Genomic DNA, 21,585 nt, shown 5'->3' with positions numbered 1-21,585 from the left:
ACCCTGCTCTGACTGTTAAAGTTTCTGGCTGGAACGAACAAAGTACGAGGAAGCGTCGGGTGCTGTGTGTGAGGATGGGCAGATTTTCCTGCACCAGCACAAATGTGGCCACAGTGGTATCATTGACATGTGTACCACACATCTTGTGGTCTATTCGCAGTATGTAGGTATCTCTAGGGCTCTCTGGGTCGCCATCTACAGCACATCGTTCTCCATCAGCTGCCTCAACAGCAATGCGGCCTCCAAAATGTGGACCCGTGGCTACTTCTACTTCACTTGCATGAGGCAAGCACTGTGTTGCACGTGCTGAAACTGCACATTTCTCAGGTCATTAACTGAGAGCAGGAAGTGGAGACATGAAAATTTCAAACTAATACAATGGTAATGTAAAGAAAACTAAACATATATTCACTATCTTGTCAGCAAAATGCATGATATATATAATGACAGTTAAATCCCCAAACAGTAAGTTAGAGATCAAGCAAATATTTTCCAAGAAGGAATTAAGAAAAGAGAAGATTTCGGCATTGTTTGCTACCGTTCAGTTCACAATGTTCTGTTTTTCTGTCTCATATCTTAGAGTATGCAGAACTACAATTTTATGTTTTGTTTTTATGTGAGACTTAGTTTGTCATCCAGAAAGAATATAGATTAAGGGTCAAGTTAAAAGCTTTTTGAAAGTAGTATAATGCTGACTGACTGACTAACTGCATGGGGCTAGTCCTTCTAGAGAAGCCAACAGTCACTCAGCTGTTGGAAAACTTCTGAAATTGTCATGACACCTGATGGTTCATTACTATGTTCAAAAGAGCCATCCTCAGGTCTCTATCCTGAGCCAGATGAATCCAGTCAACATCCTCTTCCCCCAAACCTGTATATCTAAGATTCAGTTTAATATTACCCCTCCCATCTATAGCTAGCTCTTCCTAGTTGTCTCTTTCAAAGATGTGAAATGGCATTTAAAACTATTATTTTGGACTTTGTACATTGTGCATGTCTATTAAAACCACTGTCTTTTGGAAATTTTTCCCTCTTCAGGTGAACAGGATTTGAGAGCAAAGCTATTCTGTCATGTCACTCTACAGATCCACTCTGAAACTAAGGACAAAGTCCTGAGTATTATTTTGAAGCAATTGATAGACTGAACAGGGTGCTGAAGAGAATATTTGGATCCTTGATGGCAGAAGTAACAGGGGTAAAACTGCATATTAAGGAACTTCATAATGTGCACAAAATAAAAAAAAAAAAAAAAAAAAAGAGAGAAATGTACTCAAAAATTTTAATTAGAAAATCTGAGGAGATGAGATAATTTAGAATATCTAGGAATACCTTGAGAACTGTATTAAAATGAAGCTTAAGGAAACAGCGTGCCAGGATGTGGACTGGATTTATGTGGTTCAGGATACAGTTCAGTGGCATGCTGCTGTGAGAATAGTAGTCTGTTTTAGGTTCCTCAAAAGGTGGGGAAGTTTTTATTAGCTTGTCACAAAGGGCTCTGCTCTGTGTAGTCAGTTATTTAGCTACAATAGTTAGATTATTTGTCAATGTAGTGTGGCTTATGCATTTTATGATGAACTTTACAGGGACAAAAGGAATTTTAAATTTAGGCCTATAATAAAAATAAGGTGGACAAATACAAGATGTAACCTTGTTTAAATTCACTGAATCAGGCTAGTTCAGGTTCATTTCCCTATATACATTGTATTATAATACATGAGGAATGGTAGGGAACATTCAGTTTTACTGCATTATACTGTCTTAGGTGTAGCAAACATTAAGATTCAATGAAGGGGTAACTCTTTTTCTTTTACTTGTTCTTTGATGGTATTATTATTTTCTGTTGTAAGAAAACATGTTCCCTTTCAAAACTCTATTTATTCTTCAAGAAAAATAACACAAATAATATTTCTTATTCTGTATATAATTATATTTGGGCAAAGTTATTCCCTACAGTTGTCTCACTTATTTCGGGCCATTTGTATATTGGTTTCACCAATGTACTGTACTTTTCTGCAAGGATTTTTTTGTTAACCCAAAATATATTCACAATTTTCTAAATCTTAAGTAGGCCTACTTCTTATATTAACTACTTACTTTGTTGTATTAACAGGTTCATATTATACAATTTTATTTTATTCTAGGGTCCATAATATTTGATTACACTGTTGTAATATTTCATTACTTATTACCAGAAAGTCTATTATGTTTCCAAGTTGCTTGTTAATGGGCTGAAGTAAATGCCGTATTTTATTTACAAACCATTAAACAAACATGACAAACCCCATAAAATTATATGGGTGTGGTGCTTGTTATCAAGCAGATTTAAAGCCTCCCCTAAATATCGTCTTCACTGATAAATTCAGCTTTAAATGTAGATCTATAAATGACAGGATTGAAAGGTATGTAAATATCATCATCATCATCATTATTATTAGTATTATTATTATTATTAAAGTGGGCACGTGGTAATGTAGTTGGTTGATGCACTATGCAACAAGCTGGAAGGTTGCGGGTTTGATTCCCGATGACGTCATTGGATTTTTTCAATTGACCTAATCCTTCCAGCCACACTATGACCTTGGGTTCAACTCAGTCTCTAACAGAAATGCGTACCAGGAATCTTCCTGGGGATAAAGGGCAGCTGGCACCTAAGGCTTACAATCTTACCGCCATCTGTCAGCCAATTATATAGAAAATGTGGGAGTCTCAACATTTCACAACCCCATGGGCCTCCACAGCTTGTTACAGGGATAGTTTTACCTTTTTCCTTACCTCTTCATTATGCATTAAAGAATACATTGTAAATGTACTGTTATGGTTGTGACACTTACAGCCTCTGGTCGACACTATGATGCTGCTGCGGAGTAATTTGGTGTCACTTCTATGTTCTTCTCTGTTGCTTGACTCTACAGGCCATACATCAAATGAGTAGTTAGTTGACATCCGAAGACCACTTATGAATACTGCATACATACGAAACTTGGCATTTCCGGACATTATATCCCAGCCTAGTGAATCATCGATCATCTATAAACATACGGTTTTAAATTTATGTGTATACTTACATATTTGTATGCACTGCAATAACTACAGAAGGAGGAGAATAATACCAAATTCGAATATTTAGTCTGATTTCTATCTTGCAGGTTTTTCTTATGTTTCTTAAATTTTAGGCCTAATGAAGAGCTTTATAATTCGTTTTCACTTCTAACACAAAAGTGAAGACTGTGTGGGGGTATACATCACCACATATCATGGTGTAGTTCATTAGAAACAATTTTAGGCATTCTTACTGTGATTAGATGGATACAAGAAATAGATACACAGCTTTGTTTGAAAAAGGTCACTGGAAGATAATACATGGGACACAAGGACTTTGCTGGAAGAATAATATTACACTCGATTAGACTTGAAAGGATTCTGACGATGGTGTATACTGTACTTCTTTTGGCTTGTTTTGGACTTCATCCATCGTCTGGTATGTAAAAGACAAAAGACCACGATGTTTCGGAAACTGGATCTGTCTCCATCTTCAGGTGGGTAGGGGAGCTAGTCGCAATCACTGAACCAGTGATTGAGACTAGCTCTTTGTAACGGGCCCAACTGAGTAGGTTTATCCTCCCTTACTCACCTGAAGATGGAGACAGATCCAGTCTCTGAAACGTCGTGGTCTTTTGTCTTTTACATACCAGATGATGGATGAAGTCCAAAACAAGCCAATAGAAGATTACACTCGATGTTATACAAATAGGTTAAATTGAGTTGGATCAACTGGATCAGCATATAAGTATATAATAGGGAATTTACTGATCATCTGAACAGTCACTGAATGATGTAATTCAGTTGCAGAAAGATGGGTCACACCTTGGAGCGACACCGGTGCGGGCCCCAGGCCTGCAGCTCGCAGTAATGCACTTGGAAGCCAAAGATCTTTGGGGATTGGCGTTCATATTCCCACCTCAGTGTGACATCACGGAAGTCCGGTTCAGCTGACAGGTGAAGTACTTCTGGAAGCAGACCATAATTGATCAGAAAGTGAGGGAATACAAAGACCATCTGAACATGACCTTGAGGCAGCATAATCGACAGTTGACATCACAGCTAAACAGTCACTAAAACGGGCTAAATAATTAAAAAAGGAGAAACTCTTTTATCTTTTCAGAATGTCATCAAAAAGACCTTCCTCTGACCGAAAGAATGCATACATCATCTTCTACGAACCTGTAATTTGTTGACTGGGGGCATATGCTATATGTTGATGAGCTTAGTCAGGTGTTTTATTTATGGTTCTTGCTTTCCCAAGAGGCAAAATAAACACTAATGTTCTTGAAGGAAAATTACTCCTATTGTACCCATTGTTTATGTTATTGGTAATTAGGGCAGAAAATAAACTGGAAGAAATAATAAAACAAAACAAGAATGAATATTCAAATATACAGTTGCTGACATATGATGCAATAAGCAAAGAAACTAAAACTGCCTGGGGTCACATTTTCTCCTTACATTCTCCCAATATGAAATTAGAGCCAGGCTATCCTTGTAGGGTTTCTGTGGTTTTCGAAAGGTTAGGGTAAATGCCCCACGAGTAAGTATTAATGTTCCATTGTGGTGTATGTGAACCACAGTTTGCAAACATTTTTGTCTTCTTCATTCTTCAAAATCATTAATTAATTAATGAAAGTAAAAGTAAAGAAGGAGTTCTGGGAAGAACTAACCGCCTACTTTCCTTTCATTATAATTTTAATATCTGGTACAAGAAGTAAAAGAAAACTTCAGTATGTATGCCTAATGAAGTAAAAAAATCAATACAGTTTAGGAGACTGCAATGTTGGTATTACTGATGGGAGTGATTTATGAAGTAAACTGTTGAGATGGCTTCAGGTGGCATGATACACGTGCCAAGTTTCATGAAGATTTCTTCTGGCAGTCAGGTAACAGTATTAAGTTTATTACCTAGACAATCTGAGAAGTTGTAGTGTTGGTACTACTGATGAGAGGGATGTATTAAGCACCAAGTCTCATGACGACTGGTTCAGGTATTTACGTAATATTAAGGGTATTACCTCAAAAATTTGAGGCTACAGTGTTGATATTACAGATGAGAAGGATTTATGATATACTGAAATGGCATCAGCTGGCATGACATACGTGTACGTACCAAGTTCAATGACGATCGGTTCAGGCATTTAAGTAATATTACGGCTATTCCCGCAAAGATTTCAGAGGCTCTAATGTTGGTACCACTGATTTAAGGGACTCACGGAATATACCGTTGAGATGGTTTCATGTGACATGATATACGTACATATATGCCAAATTTCATGTAGATTGGCGCAGGCGTTCAGGCAATATTAAGGTTTCACCTCAGCAATTTGAGAGGCTTCAGTGTTGGTATTATGAATTACGCCACCGAGATGGTCTCAGGAGCCATTATATTCACACACATCAAGATCCATAAAGATTTTCTCAGGCATTCAAAAAAAGTTGTTCCTGTGCTTATTTTTTTATTGCTAGTGGGGTGGGACTAAGTCCCTTGTACTGCGGCTACTTCTGGCCTATTGCACCAGCCCCACATTATAGGTGAGGGTGATTGTGAAGCAATTGGTGGAATGAAGATTGGCAGGGGAAACCGAAGTACTCGGAGGAAACCTGCCCCAGCGCCACTTTGTCCACCACAAATCCCACTTGACCAGACCCGGGATCGAACCTGGGCCGCCGCGGTGGGGAGTCAGCGACTAACCGCTTGAGCTATGGCGCGGCCAGTCCTTGTGCTTAACCAATTAAGCACTACGCCGTATACACGTATGGGGTGAGTGATTTCTTGACCTCGGCACTTGTTGGAGTTGAATGATGAGCTTCACGTTCCTGCCGCTTTAGCCCCGGTACTCATTGGAGAGGAGACTTGATGAGCCTCAGAACCGGTCTGGATGGCGTGGAGAGAAGAACAATTTTGATCCCACTGAGATCCGAACTCCGATTCCTCGGCCGTCCAGTCCGGAATATAAAGGTACATAACCAAAATATAGAGTAATTAAGAGTCATGCAGAGATGTAACACAGCAAGTGATCGGCAGAGATTTCGCCAGGTTGCCTGTGCAGCAGGGGACAGGAACATGTTTGCATATTTAGCAGATAAGGCACTGGCAGTCAATCTATACTGATATCGTTTATTTAATTTTCAGTTAAATTTGTGTTGCGTTTTAAGTATATGGGAGCTATAAGTTTCTAATTACTCACTGGCTAGCCGCTGGTTCTGGCTTGAACAACATTAATTAGGTTCCTATCGCGTCTTGGCAGGTCTAAACGGCCGTATCTTGTCCTGTCTCAGATCACAGCCGGTTACTCCAGACAATACGAACAACTTTTAGTTGGTCAATGGCCTCCAACCTTCTGCTCGTCAGAGAATACCACCAATTTTATGTCGCCTTCCTCATAAACCAGGTGTGTACAGATAATGAACCGTTACGTTTACCTGCATAAGGAGAGAAGCAACCCGTGGAAAGTAATTCTTCCGGTATTTTAGCTAGCTAATATTGTCACGTGTATGGAATGATTATAGACGGGGTTTGGAATTGGATTTATTGACCAAATTATACAATAGGAACTACAAGTATCTAATTACAGCACCATCGCTAATTTCCACAATTTACCAATAACTCCAGCACACGATAAGTTTTTTTCAGACTGCTGTGTCTTCACCGGCCTTTCTCTGGTAAAGGCTTCTAACAGTGGAGATTCTTCAGCTTCCGGGCTCAACTCCTCTCCTTCCAACTGTCTCTTTTCTTCAAATACTCCCGTTCAGAACTGACCTGGTTGCTCCAGTTGTCTTCCTTATAACTCCTGGGCACGGACCAACCTAAAGAAACCCGTTTCCTACAGTACCTCATGCGTATGCGTATCCGTTGCCGCAGGAACGTGTTTACCGAACTGACTATTGTTGCTTAATAAGAATCTTATTCCTAGCAACGAAAGTTGTTTCGTTGTTTCGCGGTCGTTGCCTAGAAACAGGTCTATATTTGTTTCTTGTAACACACGACCGGTGACAAAGAAAAATCTTGTGATAGCTCAGTGGGTATAGAGGCAGACTACGGGGTCGATGATCGGGGTTCGATTCCTGCAAGATGCAATAGATTTTTCACTATTCCAGTGTCCAGATCGGCTTTGGGGCCCACCAAACCTCCCATACAATTGATGCCGGAGACTCCTTCCCTGGAGGTAATGCGACAGAGGCGTGACCACTCACCTCCCTGTAGTGCCGAGGTCAAGAACGGTGGAGCTATACCTCCATTCCACCATAAATCTTCATGGCGTGGTGCTTAATTAACCAAAGAGACAAATTTACCTCATCGATAAACATAAAAAATAGCTTCATTTAGGACCGTCGACCTACGAAGTTCTACGGCTTAAAGACTTACTGGCTGAAGTTGAGGGGTCAGCTTAAACTTCCGGCAGATTTACTTCCGTCTCCCAAGGAAAGAACCCCCTCTGTTAATTGCAGAGGAATGTGTTAGGGCTCCAGTGCCGATCTAGATGTGGCGGAGAATACTATGACGGGAACTGATTCCCTGTTGTCCAACCAACAGCTCGCTACTTTACTGACTGAGCTTTCTCGCTGTACATTTAGTCATTAAGAGAGAGAGAACAGGAAGAAGCAGCTGGTTTAAGGTAGTATTTCTCCAGCTGTTGCGATATAACCTCCAAAAGCAATTCAGTGAATAAGTTACACATAACTTTCTTCATTCGAGGATCACGGATTCAGGAACACTACCAAAGATGATTATCATCGCATCTTCCACCTGCGACAACATTACTCTTTGCTGTCGTGACGGCTCAGTACTAACAAGCACCTCATTAGTTCCGCGTAATGTCCGTTGGATATCGTTTTATTATCAGTTAAATTTACAGCTGATGCACGTAGCTTATAATTCGTTCAAGAAAAGTTTATTGATCAACAGGGATTACTGTAAAAGCAACTGTCGCCCGAAGACAGAAGAAATGTAGATATCTGCCAAGTGGACAGACTCCTACTGGTATTTGCCGTTAAAGAAACTACTCCCATTACGAAAACATTTGCAGTGCTTCAAGACGTAACACGTGATGCCATTTTACAAATTAGGCAGTAGTCAGTACAATCCCAACTTAATGTAGCAACTTCCCGCTTAATTTTCAAAACGATTTTCATTGTCCTTTCAGAGAATCTCATCAGATTCTTGCATTGAGGTCTGAAGACATTTATTCTTGTTACAATACGTCAACTTTCCCGTTACACTTTCTTCCTTTCTTTTCTTATTATGTCCTTATACCATATGTTACCAGAGTGAAGAATTCTCAACAGAAATTCGATGGCACAACAAGGATATAATACTTAAATAATCAACTCTTGTTACCAAACTGCACACTACCACCGCGTGGGCATGCACAGAATGAGATGCCATTGTCAGTCGTGTTTGTAGAATAAAGTATACGTAGGCTGATCATAGTGGCCGCTCGGTCTGACGTATGGAATGTCTTCGCCCGCTCGAACACAGGGATCGTGAGTTCTACTCCCACTCGAAGCAAGGATGTATGTCTACATTTTTGTGTGGCCCCGTCCAAGGAGTCCTACGAACTGTGTACAAGATTAATAATTTCATGATTAATTCTGAATGGGAAAGAAGAAGGTATACATACATAGCGTCATTAAATGAGGAGCAACTTAGGCCTATACACTCTCAAGTTACACTCACTTTTCATAATAATTTAAATCGTTAGCCTAGTCGATCTGTGAAGGTGTGATACTTTGGAGTTGTGGTCTGATAAAAGCTTGTACCCTGAAAACGGAGGCAGTAGGTTTCTCCGAAACATTGTTAACTGACCACGAAACTATGTCATAACACATAAGATCATAAAATCTTAAGTTGGTGAGGATGCACACAATTTATAGCACAAAGTGTTCCCAAACGCATAATTAATAATGATATTCATGTATGGCATATAGAGATACATCCTAATTAAACTACATAATTAAAATAATTTATTATGAACTTATTGTGTTTGGATTATGTTATATAGCAAACTGCATTTTCGTCATGCTGTCTTACATTCGACCGCGTCTGTGGTCTACTCGTCAGAGTTCCTGGCTAGAGATCCAGAGGTCAGGGTTCGATTCCCGGGGCTAACATTTTCTGAGAAGTAGTGGGTCTGGACGGGATCCACTAAGCCTCGTGAGGATACCTGAGGAGCTATTTCAAGGAAATGACGGCTCCAGTCTACTAACGGCTGCTGGGATCCGTTGCGCTGACCACGCGACATCCTCTATCCTCTGATGTTGGCACTAACTTCCCCGACAAGAGGCGGTCTCTCGGTCGGTATAGTTCACTTGCGGACTAAAACCACGGAGTTTTTTTTTTACTTTCATCCTCAGGCACTAAAGCTGTTAGGGCTAATTTGTCCCATCACATATAACGTTTCTTCTTTGGATAGTCTAAAAGTTGTATATATTACCTTAATTCTTTGAAAGCTTGAGTACATGTCTGTAGATCGATATTAAACAAAATGGAATCCGACAGGTAGAGTGGATCTTTCGCTTCGGACATAATCCAAATCCTTCAGGCAGTTTGGGAGAAAGGAAGGTAAAGTAACAGACTCACGGATACCATCTCAGCCTCGCACTTCCGACTCCCTGCGCTTCTATTCAAAGTTCGGCACAGTATTTACAGCGTCACTGGTTTAGAAAGCGCCGGGATTGCTCAGTTCGGTATAGCAACCAGCTTACGGGCTGGACAACTGGGGAAACTTCAATTCGCGACAGGAGCACAGCTAGCAGACCGGCTCTGGGGATCACGGAGCCTCGTAGTCAACGAGTCAGGCGAGATATTTCAAGGATAAAGAAACATTCATCAACTGCCGAGGTTACGAATGTGAGGAGCTATAGCGCGACTACTCTACATATCGTCATGGAGTGGCGCTTCATGAAGTACAGGGACAGCTTTAACTTTTCTTTTGGTTAGAAGCGACGGCTGTGTCCCACTCTGATACAGTCGTGTTGTGGGTAAAGTGGAACAGGCGACAGACCACAGTCACTCGTTCTACATGCCGCAGAATGAGGCAGCCATGTGCTCACAAAAATCCTTTCTGGAACTGCATCACGGCTGGAAATAGTGGCTTCAGGTGTTGAGTGCAGAATGGCGGCGGTGAGCAGTGTGATATCCTCTGCAACCTCTCATCCAAATGTAAGAATAAAGCCGGCACTTGAGTGAACCGCAGTGCTAGCAGCCATCTTAGTACATGGAGCCGAACAAAATCCTTCTTGAAAAAGCAACGGTCTCTAGGTTACTCAAAGAACTTCCCTAGCCTGCTACTTATCCCCAACCCTCACAACATATATTATTGAAAACCATTTAATATTATCCTCCCATCTAAGCATAACCTTGCAAGTGGTCTTTTCTCTTCAGGTTATCCGACAAAATTTTGTATGCATTTCTCATATATCCCATGTGTGCTGCATGCTCCGCCTATCTTATCCTCCTTAATCTGGTCATCCTACTAATGTATGGTGAAGAATATAAATTACATCTTCTTCCAGCCTCCTGCTTCTTCCATTTTGTTGGCTCTATAGATTTTCCTCAGCACTCCATTCTCAGTCACAATATGGAAGATTATGTTTCACACCCATGCAACAACACAACAAGAAAAATTACAGTTAAATATAATTACTGTAATCTTTAAAATTTTATGTTCTTTCTGGAGATTTTCTGGGATCACTTTGAAAAGTATTGTTTCTTAGTGGTTACATTTGTAGTAGGAAATTGAAGACAAACTAAGAAATAAACAGCGGAACAAATGATTGAAAATACTTGAAATACGAGTGTAAGGGAAGTACTAGGGCCTAAGAGGTTATGAATTATGAGAGTTCAAAATGGAGCTGAACCCTTCTTGAGAAGCAGTCAGTTATGCAGCTACGAAAGAATTCCCAATATTTTATGGAACCCGAAGGTTCATTATCATGTTCACAAGAGCCTTTGACTGATCACTATCATGAGCCAGATCAATCCAATCCATCACACCATTCTCTCTCTATAACCTCTATTTAATATTATCCACCCACCTCCGTTTTTGGTTTCCTAGTGGTCTCTTTCCTTCTGGTTTTCCACCAATATCTTATATGCATTTCTCTTCTCCATCATGCGTGCTACATGCCATTCTCATCTCATCCTTCTTGACTTGATCATTCTAATTATACTTGAGAAAGACTTCAGGTTATATGAAGCTTTTCACTATGCAGCTTTCTCCAACCTCCTCTCACTTAATTTCTCTTCGGTCCCAATATTCTCCTCAACATCCTGTTCTCAAACACCCTCGGTCTATATTCCTCTCTTAATGTCAGAGACCAAGTTTCACACCCATACAGAATCACAGGAAAAATTATAGTTTTTTATATTCTCATTTTTACGTTTTCAGACAGCAGACAAAAAGAAGTACGGCTCTGAACTGAGTGGTTCAAAGCATTACCCGAATTCTATCTCCTCTTTATTTCATCTTAAATAAAAATTTGATCTCCTACTTTCGTTCCATACTGTGCCACATTTTCAAAGGATGTATCAGCTATCATTATGTCATTGATTTTGTCCTGCATTCTGGTGATGATACAACACATACTTAGTTTTCTAATCATTTACTTCTAGACCAAGCTTCTTACTGGCGCCAATTAAAGTTTCACTCAATTATAACGCTATCGCTATTCTGCACACTATTTCTTCAGCGTTGCACACGCACTAGGATCCTCAGTCTTTACTAGTCGTGTCCTGGCAACGGATCTCAACACGGAAACTAGCACTTCACAGCCTCCCGTACAGAACGGAACTCTCAACTGAACTATGTGGTACTCCTTTCCGTAACGGCTTCGTATCCTTGATTCATTCGCGGCTTCTCAGCTACAACTGACGAGTCAAAGTCAGAGTCACACTGCGACTGACGGGCAGTCAGTAAGGCTTGGTGTCGAGCCCCATCTTGAGCTCATTACCAGATATTTATTACTGTTTGACATTACGGTCTTGTTTTTGATGGGCGCCCTCTCTGACGAGAAGACGGGTCTGTCTTTTGTCAGAGTCATTTCTCATACTGTAAAGGATATTTACATTTTACATGTTACAAGTTAAACATGTTAATAAATATAAAATATATACAGGGCCTCTGTCAGTCCAGGCTCAGTATCACTCCTCGGTCCAAGTCCAAGTCCAAGCCACATTACGACTGACGGACCGTCAGTCTGTCTGTCTTGGTGTCGAGCCCCGCCTGGGGCTCATGACCGGATTTTTTTTCTTTTTCTTATATGAAAGTTACTGTCCTGTCCATTTGGGGCGCCCTCTCTGAAGAGAGGTCGGGTCTGTCATTTGTCGGTCATAGTCTGTGTTAGTAAGTTCATTGTCAGTATTTACATATATTTACAAATTTGATCTTAATTCCTATTTCTGTGTACAATATATACAAGGCCTCTGTGGTCCTCGGCAAGGACCACACAGAAAACCTCTTCCATTCTTGTATTACAACGCAACTGCCTACCAACGAGTTATAACAATGTGTTCCCTACTGTTGTCTGTATTCGTTGATGCGAGAATGTTTACGGTGTCGTTGCCTAGCAATGATGACATTCCTCCACTGTTATAGAGACGACCCATAAGCCATAGTATTACCACGTATTATTCCTCTACAGTCCTTTGGTGGGTCTTGGTCGTTCTTCAGTTTCTTGGTCCTATACACCAGGCATGTCCAACGTGTCGATCGCGGGACGATTTTTGGTCGATCTCATAGGCCTATAAGGAAATTATACGTGAAAAGCCTGTAAATTCACCTGTAAAATAATATGATTATATTCGGATTTTGAAGGGATAGTACGTATTAGTCAACCCTATTTTTCTGTTCTTATGTAGCTTACGTGAAAATTGCTTTACACTTGTGTTAAGTGAACTGTGGGGAAGTCCCTACTCTATCCCTATCACGTGAACTCTTCTGACGCAAGAGTGATCGACAGAACGTGTGATTCACTTCGTTCCCTCCCTCCAGTCAACTGTGAATCCCCGTACGTTGAACTAACAAGTGAGACGTATTATTATATTAGGTGTTAGTGGGGATTTGTTGCATTGCTGTGCGTTAAACAAATATTGAGTTTGGGGATGAGCTCAGTGTAATCAAAGGGACAGTAAATGCTCTGCCCACGTTATTTTATTAATTTCGAAAGCGTCTGTGTGCGTGTGCCAGATAAAAGAGTTACCTCAATATAGTGGAAAACGCAACGCCTCAGTATCCTTGCCAAAAAAGGGTAATCAGGAAGGTCATTATAATGCTCTCCGTAGCAATAAGCATGATGCTGATTTTCCACCCAAAAGTGAAATTCGTAAACTTAAGCTCAAAGAACTTAAATCGAAATTAGCTGCTGAACAACAGTTGATGGCAAAACCAATGTCACTTTCTAACAATGCAACCAAATCATACCTCAAGGTCAGCAATTTGTTCGTTAAAAAATGCAAACCTTTCACTGAAAGGGAACTTGTAAAAGAGTAATTTTCTTGAAATAGCTGATAATCTTTTTGAAGGATTTAAAAATAAGAAAGAGATCGTAGCTACTATTCAAAATCTTCAATAATCAAGAAACACCACTGTGGGGCGAATAGAAATGATATGTGGAAACATAACTGAACAGCTGTTGAAAGATGTTTCCAATTGTGTTGCTGTCTCCCTCCAAATGGATGAATCTACAGATATCAGAGAGACAGCCCAGTTACTAGTTTTTATGGTTTTTGAAGATTTCAGTGCCAAAGAAGAACTAATTGGAATGATTTATTTAAAAGGGAGAACTACAGGTCAGGAAATTTTTAAGCGCTTTGCTGAGTGAATCCCATACATACTGCCATAAAGGCTTATCGGAAATACAAATGTTTCCAACAAAATTTGGGGAGAAAAACGAAGCACACATTTTGTGTTCGGTTTTCAGGTAGATAAACAAAGGGCACTATCCCCAAAAAATGATACTCTAAAATTCGGAACTTTTATATTTACAAATATAATACCAGTCTTCCACACAAGGGACGAAAATCTCTTACACTTGCCGCAAATAGATCCCTCTTTGATTTCAAATGAGGCATTTCGGCCATTATAGTTTTCTACTGAAAATGCGGTAATAAACGTCAGCCATCAACCACCAACAGCACCCCAGACACACCCCCACACAGTGGAAAGGAATGGGCAGACAATGAGGCAGTACTACAAGCACAATATCAATCTTGTACAACAAGAAATCTACACAGAAAAAAGCAATGACAACAGAAGCCAGAATGTCTATAAAATTACTCAGTCCATCGGCAATTTATACGAAAGCAAGAACTCTACACTTCGACTCTAAAGGCACTTAAATGCCAATGTTAGTGCTAGAAATCGATGCACACTAAGAAACCCCCTCCTTAATACTTAAGCCTATGATAATGGTCCTAAAGGGCTGAAATATGTTAAGGTATATTTTATCGAATAAATAAAGTTCTGGGCGTTGTACGTGATTGTTTTTAGCCTATTTTCTTTATTTTAAAAAATAAAAGGAAGCTTATGAGATCACCATGCCATCTGTCTTCTCCAGAGTAGCAGGCCCAAGGAGAAAGCGGCACTTCTGTAGGCTACTCAGGACAAGTAACCTAAAGGAGGTAGAAACGCGACACGACGCCTGAAAACCAAAACAGTGGAGCTAGAATAGAAGGCTGTTCTTAAGAAACGGCTTTTAAACACATTACCGTGGCAACGAATAAACACAACAATAAAAGAAATGCTCGATGCTCTGTTTTCTATGCAGTCCATTTCGTATCCAGTATTCAGTTCTTCCCAGAATTTCTGGTACTTCATGATTCCACATGATATTCTGCGGGCCTCTAATAATAAATGTCATACCCAACGAATTAAAGACCTGTCTCACAGCGCCTCTAACACCTCTGGGAATTTCCATGTCTCATATTTGGTCCTTGTCGTTACCATATTCCTACCCGAAACCCGAAGTCTGCTCTTTCCTCCCCCAAACCTCACACCCCTCGATATAGCAACCTCGGCCGTTGAATGTCCAATTTAATTTCTACGAGCAGTATTTTTTCTCCATGGATTAGTTTACGACCCTGTCAGTACACAAACTACATAGTGTCCGATGGTAGGAGAGACGGAGAAATATCCCGTGTGGAGGCGAGGTCGAGTACCTCCACCGCCCTGTGAGTCGTAGGAGGCGACGAAAAGGGAAGTCTTGAATCTGAAATAGCAAAATAGGATCACAAGTCCCACGGGACTCTAGCCCAAGAATGGCTGCACTGGCGAGGACCAGCAGCAATTGTAAACGACAGACCCGTCCTCTCGTCAGAGAGAGAGCCCCACATCAGAAAATACGTAACTGTCTGGCAGTAATAAAAATCTGGTCGTAAGCCACAGATTGTTTCTTTATTCCGAGACAGACTGGCCGACTGACATCGGTCGTAATATAAAACTCAAGACTCAGATAAACAATGAATTGGAAAGGATCTGGAAAGAAGCGGTCGCCTTGTGATCGAGGATCGGAGCAGTCACTTTAATTTAATTCTACAAAAACAGATTTACAATGCTTAATGTTTCTGTCGCGAAACTTTGTTACTTCTGAGTAAGATCCAGCAAGCACTGTCACTTGTGATAGACAATGGGTTCACGAACCAGGCAAAAGCGCGTCTGTTAATTTGTAAGAGCAGAAGACTCATACTATTATGTGAAAGTTGTTCGTGTATGCAGAGAACTTACGTATACTGTAGTCCGGTGACACCAATCTTCTACGATTTTTGTCCACTTTCCTAACTTTAGAGGAAAAACAGTCTGGCGGTACCATCATATTGTAGCGTGTGAACCCGTTGCTAAGAGGTGGAACTGCAAACATCAGCCGTTTCTAGGTAATGCCCGCAAGCAACAATGAAGGTGTCACGATACATGACGTGTACAGCCGTTGCTATGGAGCGCCCGTAGTTTACGCGTGCGCGGTGACGCCACACAATAGAAGAGTTAATTCAGGCGGTGGTTTATGTAGGTCCGCTCCGAGGCTATATGACTTGACCGATTGTGATCAGTTCAGTTACCAGCAAACGTTTAGTGGAGACACTGCATAGTGATAGCTTTTGTAGAGAGTTGTTACCACGTAAAGACTAGTGAAAGTAGATTGATAAGAGTTACTGTGAAGTGATCTGTAGAGTGTAAATCAATAATAATGTAATAATTATTTGTAGTTACCACTTGTAAGTGGTCAATAAATATATACATCAATCCAAACCATGTCTATACTCACTAATATACGCAATAATATTACGACATGTCAAACTGTAGCGGTTGGAGAACGGACAACGGGAAGAAGAGAAACACCGAGCCAGACAAAAAGACGTTGCGAGTATAGCCTTGGAAGGAAAGCAGCGGTGATGTACTGTTAGGCTATTCGGGACGAACAGCCTTAAGAAGGGAGCAGTGTGACATGTCAAACCGTTGTTGGGTAACGGGATATGGAACGAAGTTACGCAACAGTAAGGAAAGCGGTGTTTGTCCGTGCCGTGCCGAAGCGCGCTGGTTGCTATGCTGCGTTGCAGTAAACATCTCTCGGCAACGTTGCCTAGCAACGCCTCTGTAAACAAGGCGATTACGCAACAATGAAGCGAGGTGCGTTTTCCGTTGTCCAACTGAGGGTTTATAAGAGTAACTGGAATGCAGAAGGAGTTCAGTTTAAGTCTAGCATTCGCCGGAGTTAGTTGAGCATTAGCAGTCGGTTTCCAGCCTTCCAGGAGAAGAGTTGGGTTTTAGCAGTCACTGAGCAGATCAGAAGACGCCTCACCGAGAATTGCGATAGTGGTGAAGAAACGTCAAGAGGATGTGTTAGGTAATAATAATAGTACTTGTAAGTGTGGATAAGAGCGTGTCAAATAAATAATTGCTGAATACGAGACCCACGTGAAATTATTCGTCGCGTTATCTAGGAGACAGAAGCAGGTTACCAGGTATCACGCCACAATATTGTTACATGATGCCTGGGAACTGGAACAGTGGAGATATGGCTGTCCGTTGCTAGACAACGACTAGGTAAATACGTTCCCGAGACAATGGATACGCAAGCAACAATAGAGGAACTAATGTTTCAAACGAAATACCCATTGTTAGAAGTCGTTGCCAAGCAACGAGTACGTGAAGACATAGCTGACTGAGAATACTTGGTATCTGCTACAGTTATTTGTAGAGTGTGCAGAACAGCGAAGTGCTGTAACTATTTGTGGTTACGTGTAATAAGTATTTAGTAAATTCAGTAATCGATCCAAACCCTGTGTGTAATAACCAGGGCCCGGATTTTGATGACATGTCATCTTTTTTTCCTTGTATCCTATGCGATGCTCTTAAATATATAAATCTCGGGTATGAGCTGCTGGTTACAGAAATGTAAATTTTATGGGTAACTTTTGTCATTTTTTGACACTTTTAGGTTTAAGGTCATTTTTCATTTTGGGGGTAAGTTTTTAGTAAATTTTTGGACTTTTAAGGGCATTTCTTGTCATTTTTGGCCATTTTAGGGTATTTTTCTTATGTTTTCTGAAATGTGAATAACATGGAAGCGAAGTGTTCTTTCTTTTCTCCTTTAGGTCATTTTTTTAATATTAGCAGATCATCAAAGTCCGGGCCCTGCATATTACATTTTTTGGGTCATATTTTTGGTAATTTTTCTGGATTTTTTCGGTCATTTTTTAAATATTTTCAGGTCATCAAAATCCGGGCCCTGGTAATAACTATCACGTGACAACTAGTATCTGAAATGGAATTCGAACACACGCTTTGATGTCAACCGCCGCCATAATGATATTATTTTAATTTCAGTGCCATTGGAAATCTCAGAAAATGGATACCATACGATGCACAAAAAGATGGTTCACTGCTATACAGTCCAAACTAATGAGTTGTAAACGTAAGAAGTGGGAAAAGACCGAAGAACAAGGCTCAACTGTCAGCCGAGACACTCAAGATCCACGTGATCACTTTTCTTATGAAACCATGGAGGACGGCGAGGAAGTTACCTGGGATGAGCAAGTCATCTCGGACGACGGCGAGGAAGTTACCTGGGATGAGAAAGTCATCTCGGGCGAGGAAGAAGAAGATCCAGCGAGTTACTGTAAAGGCGGATACCATCCTGTAAGGATCGGGGATTGCTTCCATAGTAGATACTCTGTTGCCAAGAAATTAGGTTGGGGCACTTTCTCTACGGTCTGGTTATGCTGGGATACTATAGATAAGCAATACGTGGCACTAAAAGTGCTTAAGGGCGCACGAACTTATATTGAAGGTGCATTAGACGAAATAGATATTCTAAAAAGCGCTCGTGATTGTGATGTGAGCGATCCAAACAGAAACAAGACCGTAGAATTACTGAACTATTTTAAGATTACAGGTGTCAACGGCACTCACATGTGCTTGGTGTTTGAAGCGCTTGGCCCGAGTCTCTTACATTTATTATTCAGAAGCGAATATCGCGGTATACCTCTCGCGAATGTCAAATCAATAACCAGACAAGTCCTGGAAGGGTTAAGTTATCTTCATACAAAATGCAAGATAATCCACACAGACATCAAACCAGAGAATGTACTGATTTGTCTTGATCCGGATCATATGAAGAAGGTAGCATATTCGGAAAAAAAAAACGAGTTGCAAGGACAGGATCTACATTTGCCTTCTTCTATGACTCGTACTGCTGCAAGAATTTCTCTGCTGCCAAATCCGGATCCCGCTTTGGAAGAGTGTGACGTGAAGGTGAAGATAGCTGACCTTGGAAATGCTTGCTGGGTGAATCACCATTTTACAGAAAACATACAAACTCAACAATATCGTTCACTTGAAGTTATTTTGAAAGCGGGATATGGAACTCCTGCCGATATCTGGAGCACGGCGTGCATGGTATTCGAACTAGCTACTGGTAATTGCTTGTTCAATCCTCGCTCTAAGAAGTACTACTACAGTTGTGATGAAGACCACTTGGCTCTTATCACTGAGTTACTGGGAAGAATCCCAAGGGAGATAGCGATGTCTGGGAAACGCTTTCGTCGACTCTTCAGGCACAACTGCGACTTGTGGTACGTTAAGCCACGGAAACCTTTGGGACTCTACGAGCTTCTAACAAAGATATATCGGTGGGATCACGTGCAGGCAGAGGAGTTCACAGCATTTCTGCTTCCAATGCTTAAGTTCGATCCTAACCGCCGTGCCACAGCTGAGGAATGCTTGTTGCATCCTTGGCTAAAATCAACGAGACCTCTTAAGAAATAGCAGTCAGAAGAACAACTCTTTGTAGAGGGAACTGAATATTGCAAGTGCTGGAACTATTTGTAGTTCGGGGTAATACGCACTCAACAAATTCAATAGTCAGTCCGGAACCTTTTTCTAGCCACTAACACTAACACTAACACTAACACTAATACAATATGTATCTATATGTGTGTCTGCTGACTGGTGGAAATATTCGAAACGATGGGGAGGGAATTTATTAGCCTTGATACAAAAGGTACGGATTAACTGGCAGCTAATTCGAACATTTTAAAAGTTCCTGGTGTACATAATATCAGCACGCTAGTAGTACAAGGTTGATTCTTTGAGAACATAAATATACACGCAGTAATTTAATTTAGAACTTAACTTAAAATCTGTATGGTGAAAGTTCTTCTGAAGTTTCACATGGTTGTTCAGAGAAGTGGAACAGGACAAGGCGACGGAGCAGAATCTTCTGATCTGCTGAAGTTAATTAGTGACATACCGTCGCTTGGCCTTTACCAAAATCAGTACAGAAAGACACCCTAAGAGACACTAGGCATAATGCAGATTTCAGCCGATGATTTAGCACCTTTGTTTATTGAGCTGGCGTAAATTTGAGAACTTAGTTGTAAAAAAAATCGAAACTCTTAACACACATTACATCAAATTCATTTTTAAGCCAACGGAATAGTAGTGTAATGCAGTGTTTTTCAACCGTCGGGCCGCGACCCAGTACCGGGCCCTGGCGTCAATTATATCGGGCCCTCGTCTTATAGAAAAAAAGAATTTACCGGGCCGCCGTCTACCGAAGGTTGAGAACCACTGGCGTAATGTACATATGTAGTTCATATGTAATAATATACACGTCTATGTTTTTCTATTTAATTGTTAACACTCGACTTCAATTGCCTGTTGTATCTGGTATTCATGCTGTTAAATATAGTTGTTATGCAACACACATGTATTGTTTTTACTGCACTACACTACCCCAATTGTCAGCCATGCAACCCCTATTCAGAGATTACCCATACAAAAGACTACTTATGAACTTTAATCCGATTGTCTTCTTGGAGAAATGTCACTGTTCTTGCCCCATGTTTCTACCGCAATAATCCGGTCTTTCTTCCGCATGATCGTCGTGGTGCCTCGTTTGGGCGAACTGTGAGAACACAATGATAGGCTGTACGTTTTCGTGAATTTCGGCCGCGTTTTGCAAACTGCTGTTCTTATTGGGCTGACATGTTAGACCAGTTCCACACACCGGAAATATTAAATCCTTAACAAAATTAGAAGTCACATTGTAACATAACCTAAACAGTTTAATGAAACACAATCGTAGAAAAACTGGTATGTCCCCACTTGTCTAGAAATTCATCGTCTTTTATGGAACTCGAACACTCGTTAAGGTGTTTACAGAAATCCGCCACTGATCCGTACCATAAGGCAAGTAAATCCCGTCTCTAACTTCCCATTCTACGAGGGTCGTACTGAAAGTCATGAGCAATGTTACACCTCAGGGGGAGGGGGTGAGAAAATATGATTACTTTAGTCTGTCGCTGGCCAGTTAGTTAAAATTATCGCGGCCCTCGGCTGCCGTCGGCTGTCTTGGTTATGGTCGCTCGGGATCGGTCGTGGACGGGATAGTTACGAATGCGTGAATCAAAATTCCCGGCGTACATCTCATCTTATGTACACTGGTCTATTTACATTGATATTTACATTAAAAGGGCCGCCTTCGGCCTGTTTACATCACACCTTCTCGCTAAGCTCTTTCTAATTTCTCTGTCGGGGGGAGGTACCGTGAGACTGTTGCTTCCCTTCATGGTTTGTCACTCTCTACTCCATTTCTACCCTATTCTACCCTGGCTCTCGCTGGGGTACACTGGAGACTGCACTTAAGATCACACAACACTTTTATCAACCTAATGTTTAAGAGCATGGCGTATATGAGCAAAGAGACTTACTTGTAATACTAATGTAGATAACTGTCGCCATCCCCCATCTCGTAGCACACATATCGAATAGGGCCTCCGGCTGACAACTCAATATTATGTCTTAGCTTCCCCAAGTCCCCTAAATTCAGTAATTTATAGTTTCAATTTGCTAATTCAGCTGTTGACGACAGAGGGTAGTTAACTCCTCCCTTTTGTTCTCAATTCTCAAACTTGTATTCTCATTGAAGAAAGCAGTCTTCTGGGATTTGGCACCGTGTATATGTGGTGTTAACCGACGTTTCGGAGGAACGTATCGCCCCCATCTTCAGGGTAGAAGAAAAAGTATAAGAAATCTGCAAGCG

General features: G+C 40.9%; 1 protein-coding gene across 2 annotated transcripts in view; it reads right to left on the bottom strand.

Moving 5' to 3' along the window:
* Positions 1-21,585, bottom strand: part of LOC111875284 — a 92,248-nt gene that overhangs the window by 8,525 nt on the left and 62,138 nt on the right. For both annotated transcript variants that reach the window (XM_033755763.1, XM_023871394.2), the window contains exons 3-5: positions 3,865-4,007; positions 2,832-3,027; positions 3-312 (exon numbers count right to left, since the gene is read on the bottom strand). In XM_033755763.1, the coding sequence (XP_033611654.1) occupies positions 3-312; positions 2,832-3,027; positions 3,865-4,007 (649 nt within the window). The remainder of the gene's footprint in view (positions 1-2; positions 313-2,831; positions 3,028-3,864; positions 4,008-21,585) is intronic.

This window comes from Cryptotermes secundus, unplaced genomic scaffold (genome assembly GCF_002891405.2).
Source record: "Cryptotermes secundus unplaced genomic scaffold, Csec_1.0 scaffold1364, whole genome shotgun sequence".
NCBI lineage: Eukaryota > Metazoa > Arthropoda > Insecta > Blattodea > Kalotermitidae > Cryptotermes > Cryptotermes secundus.
Note: the sequence above shows the minus strand (reverse complement) of the source record. Positions and strands in the feature narration are given on the sequence as shown.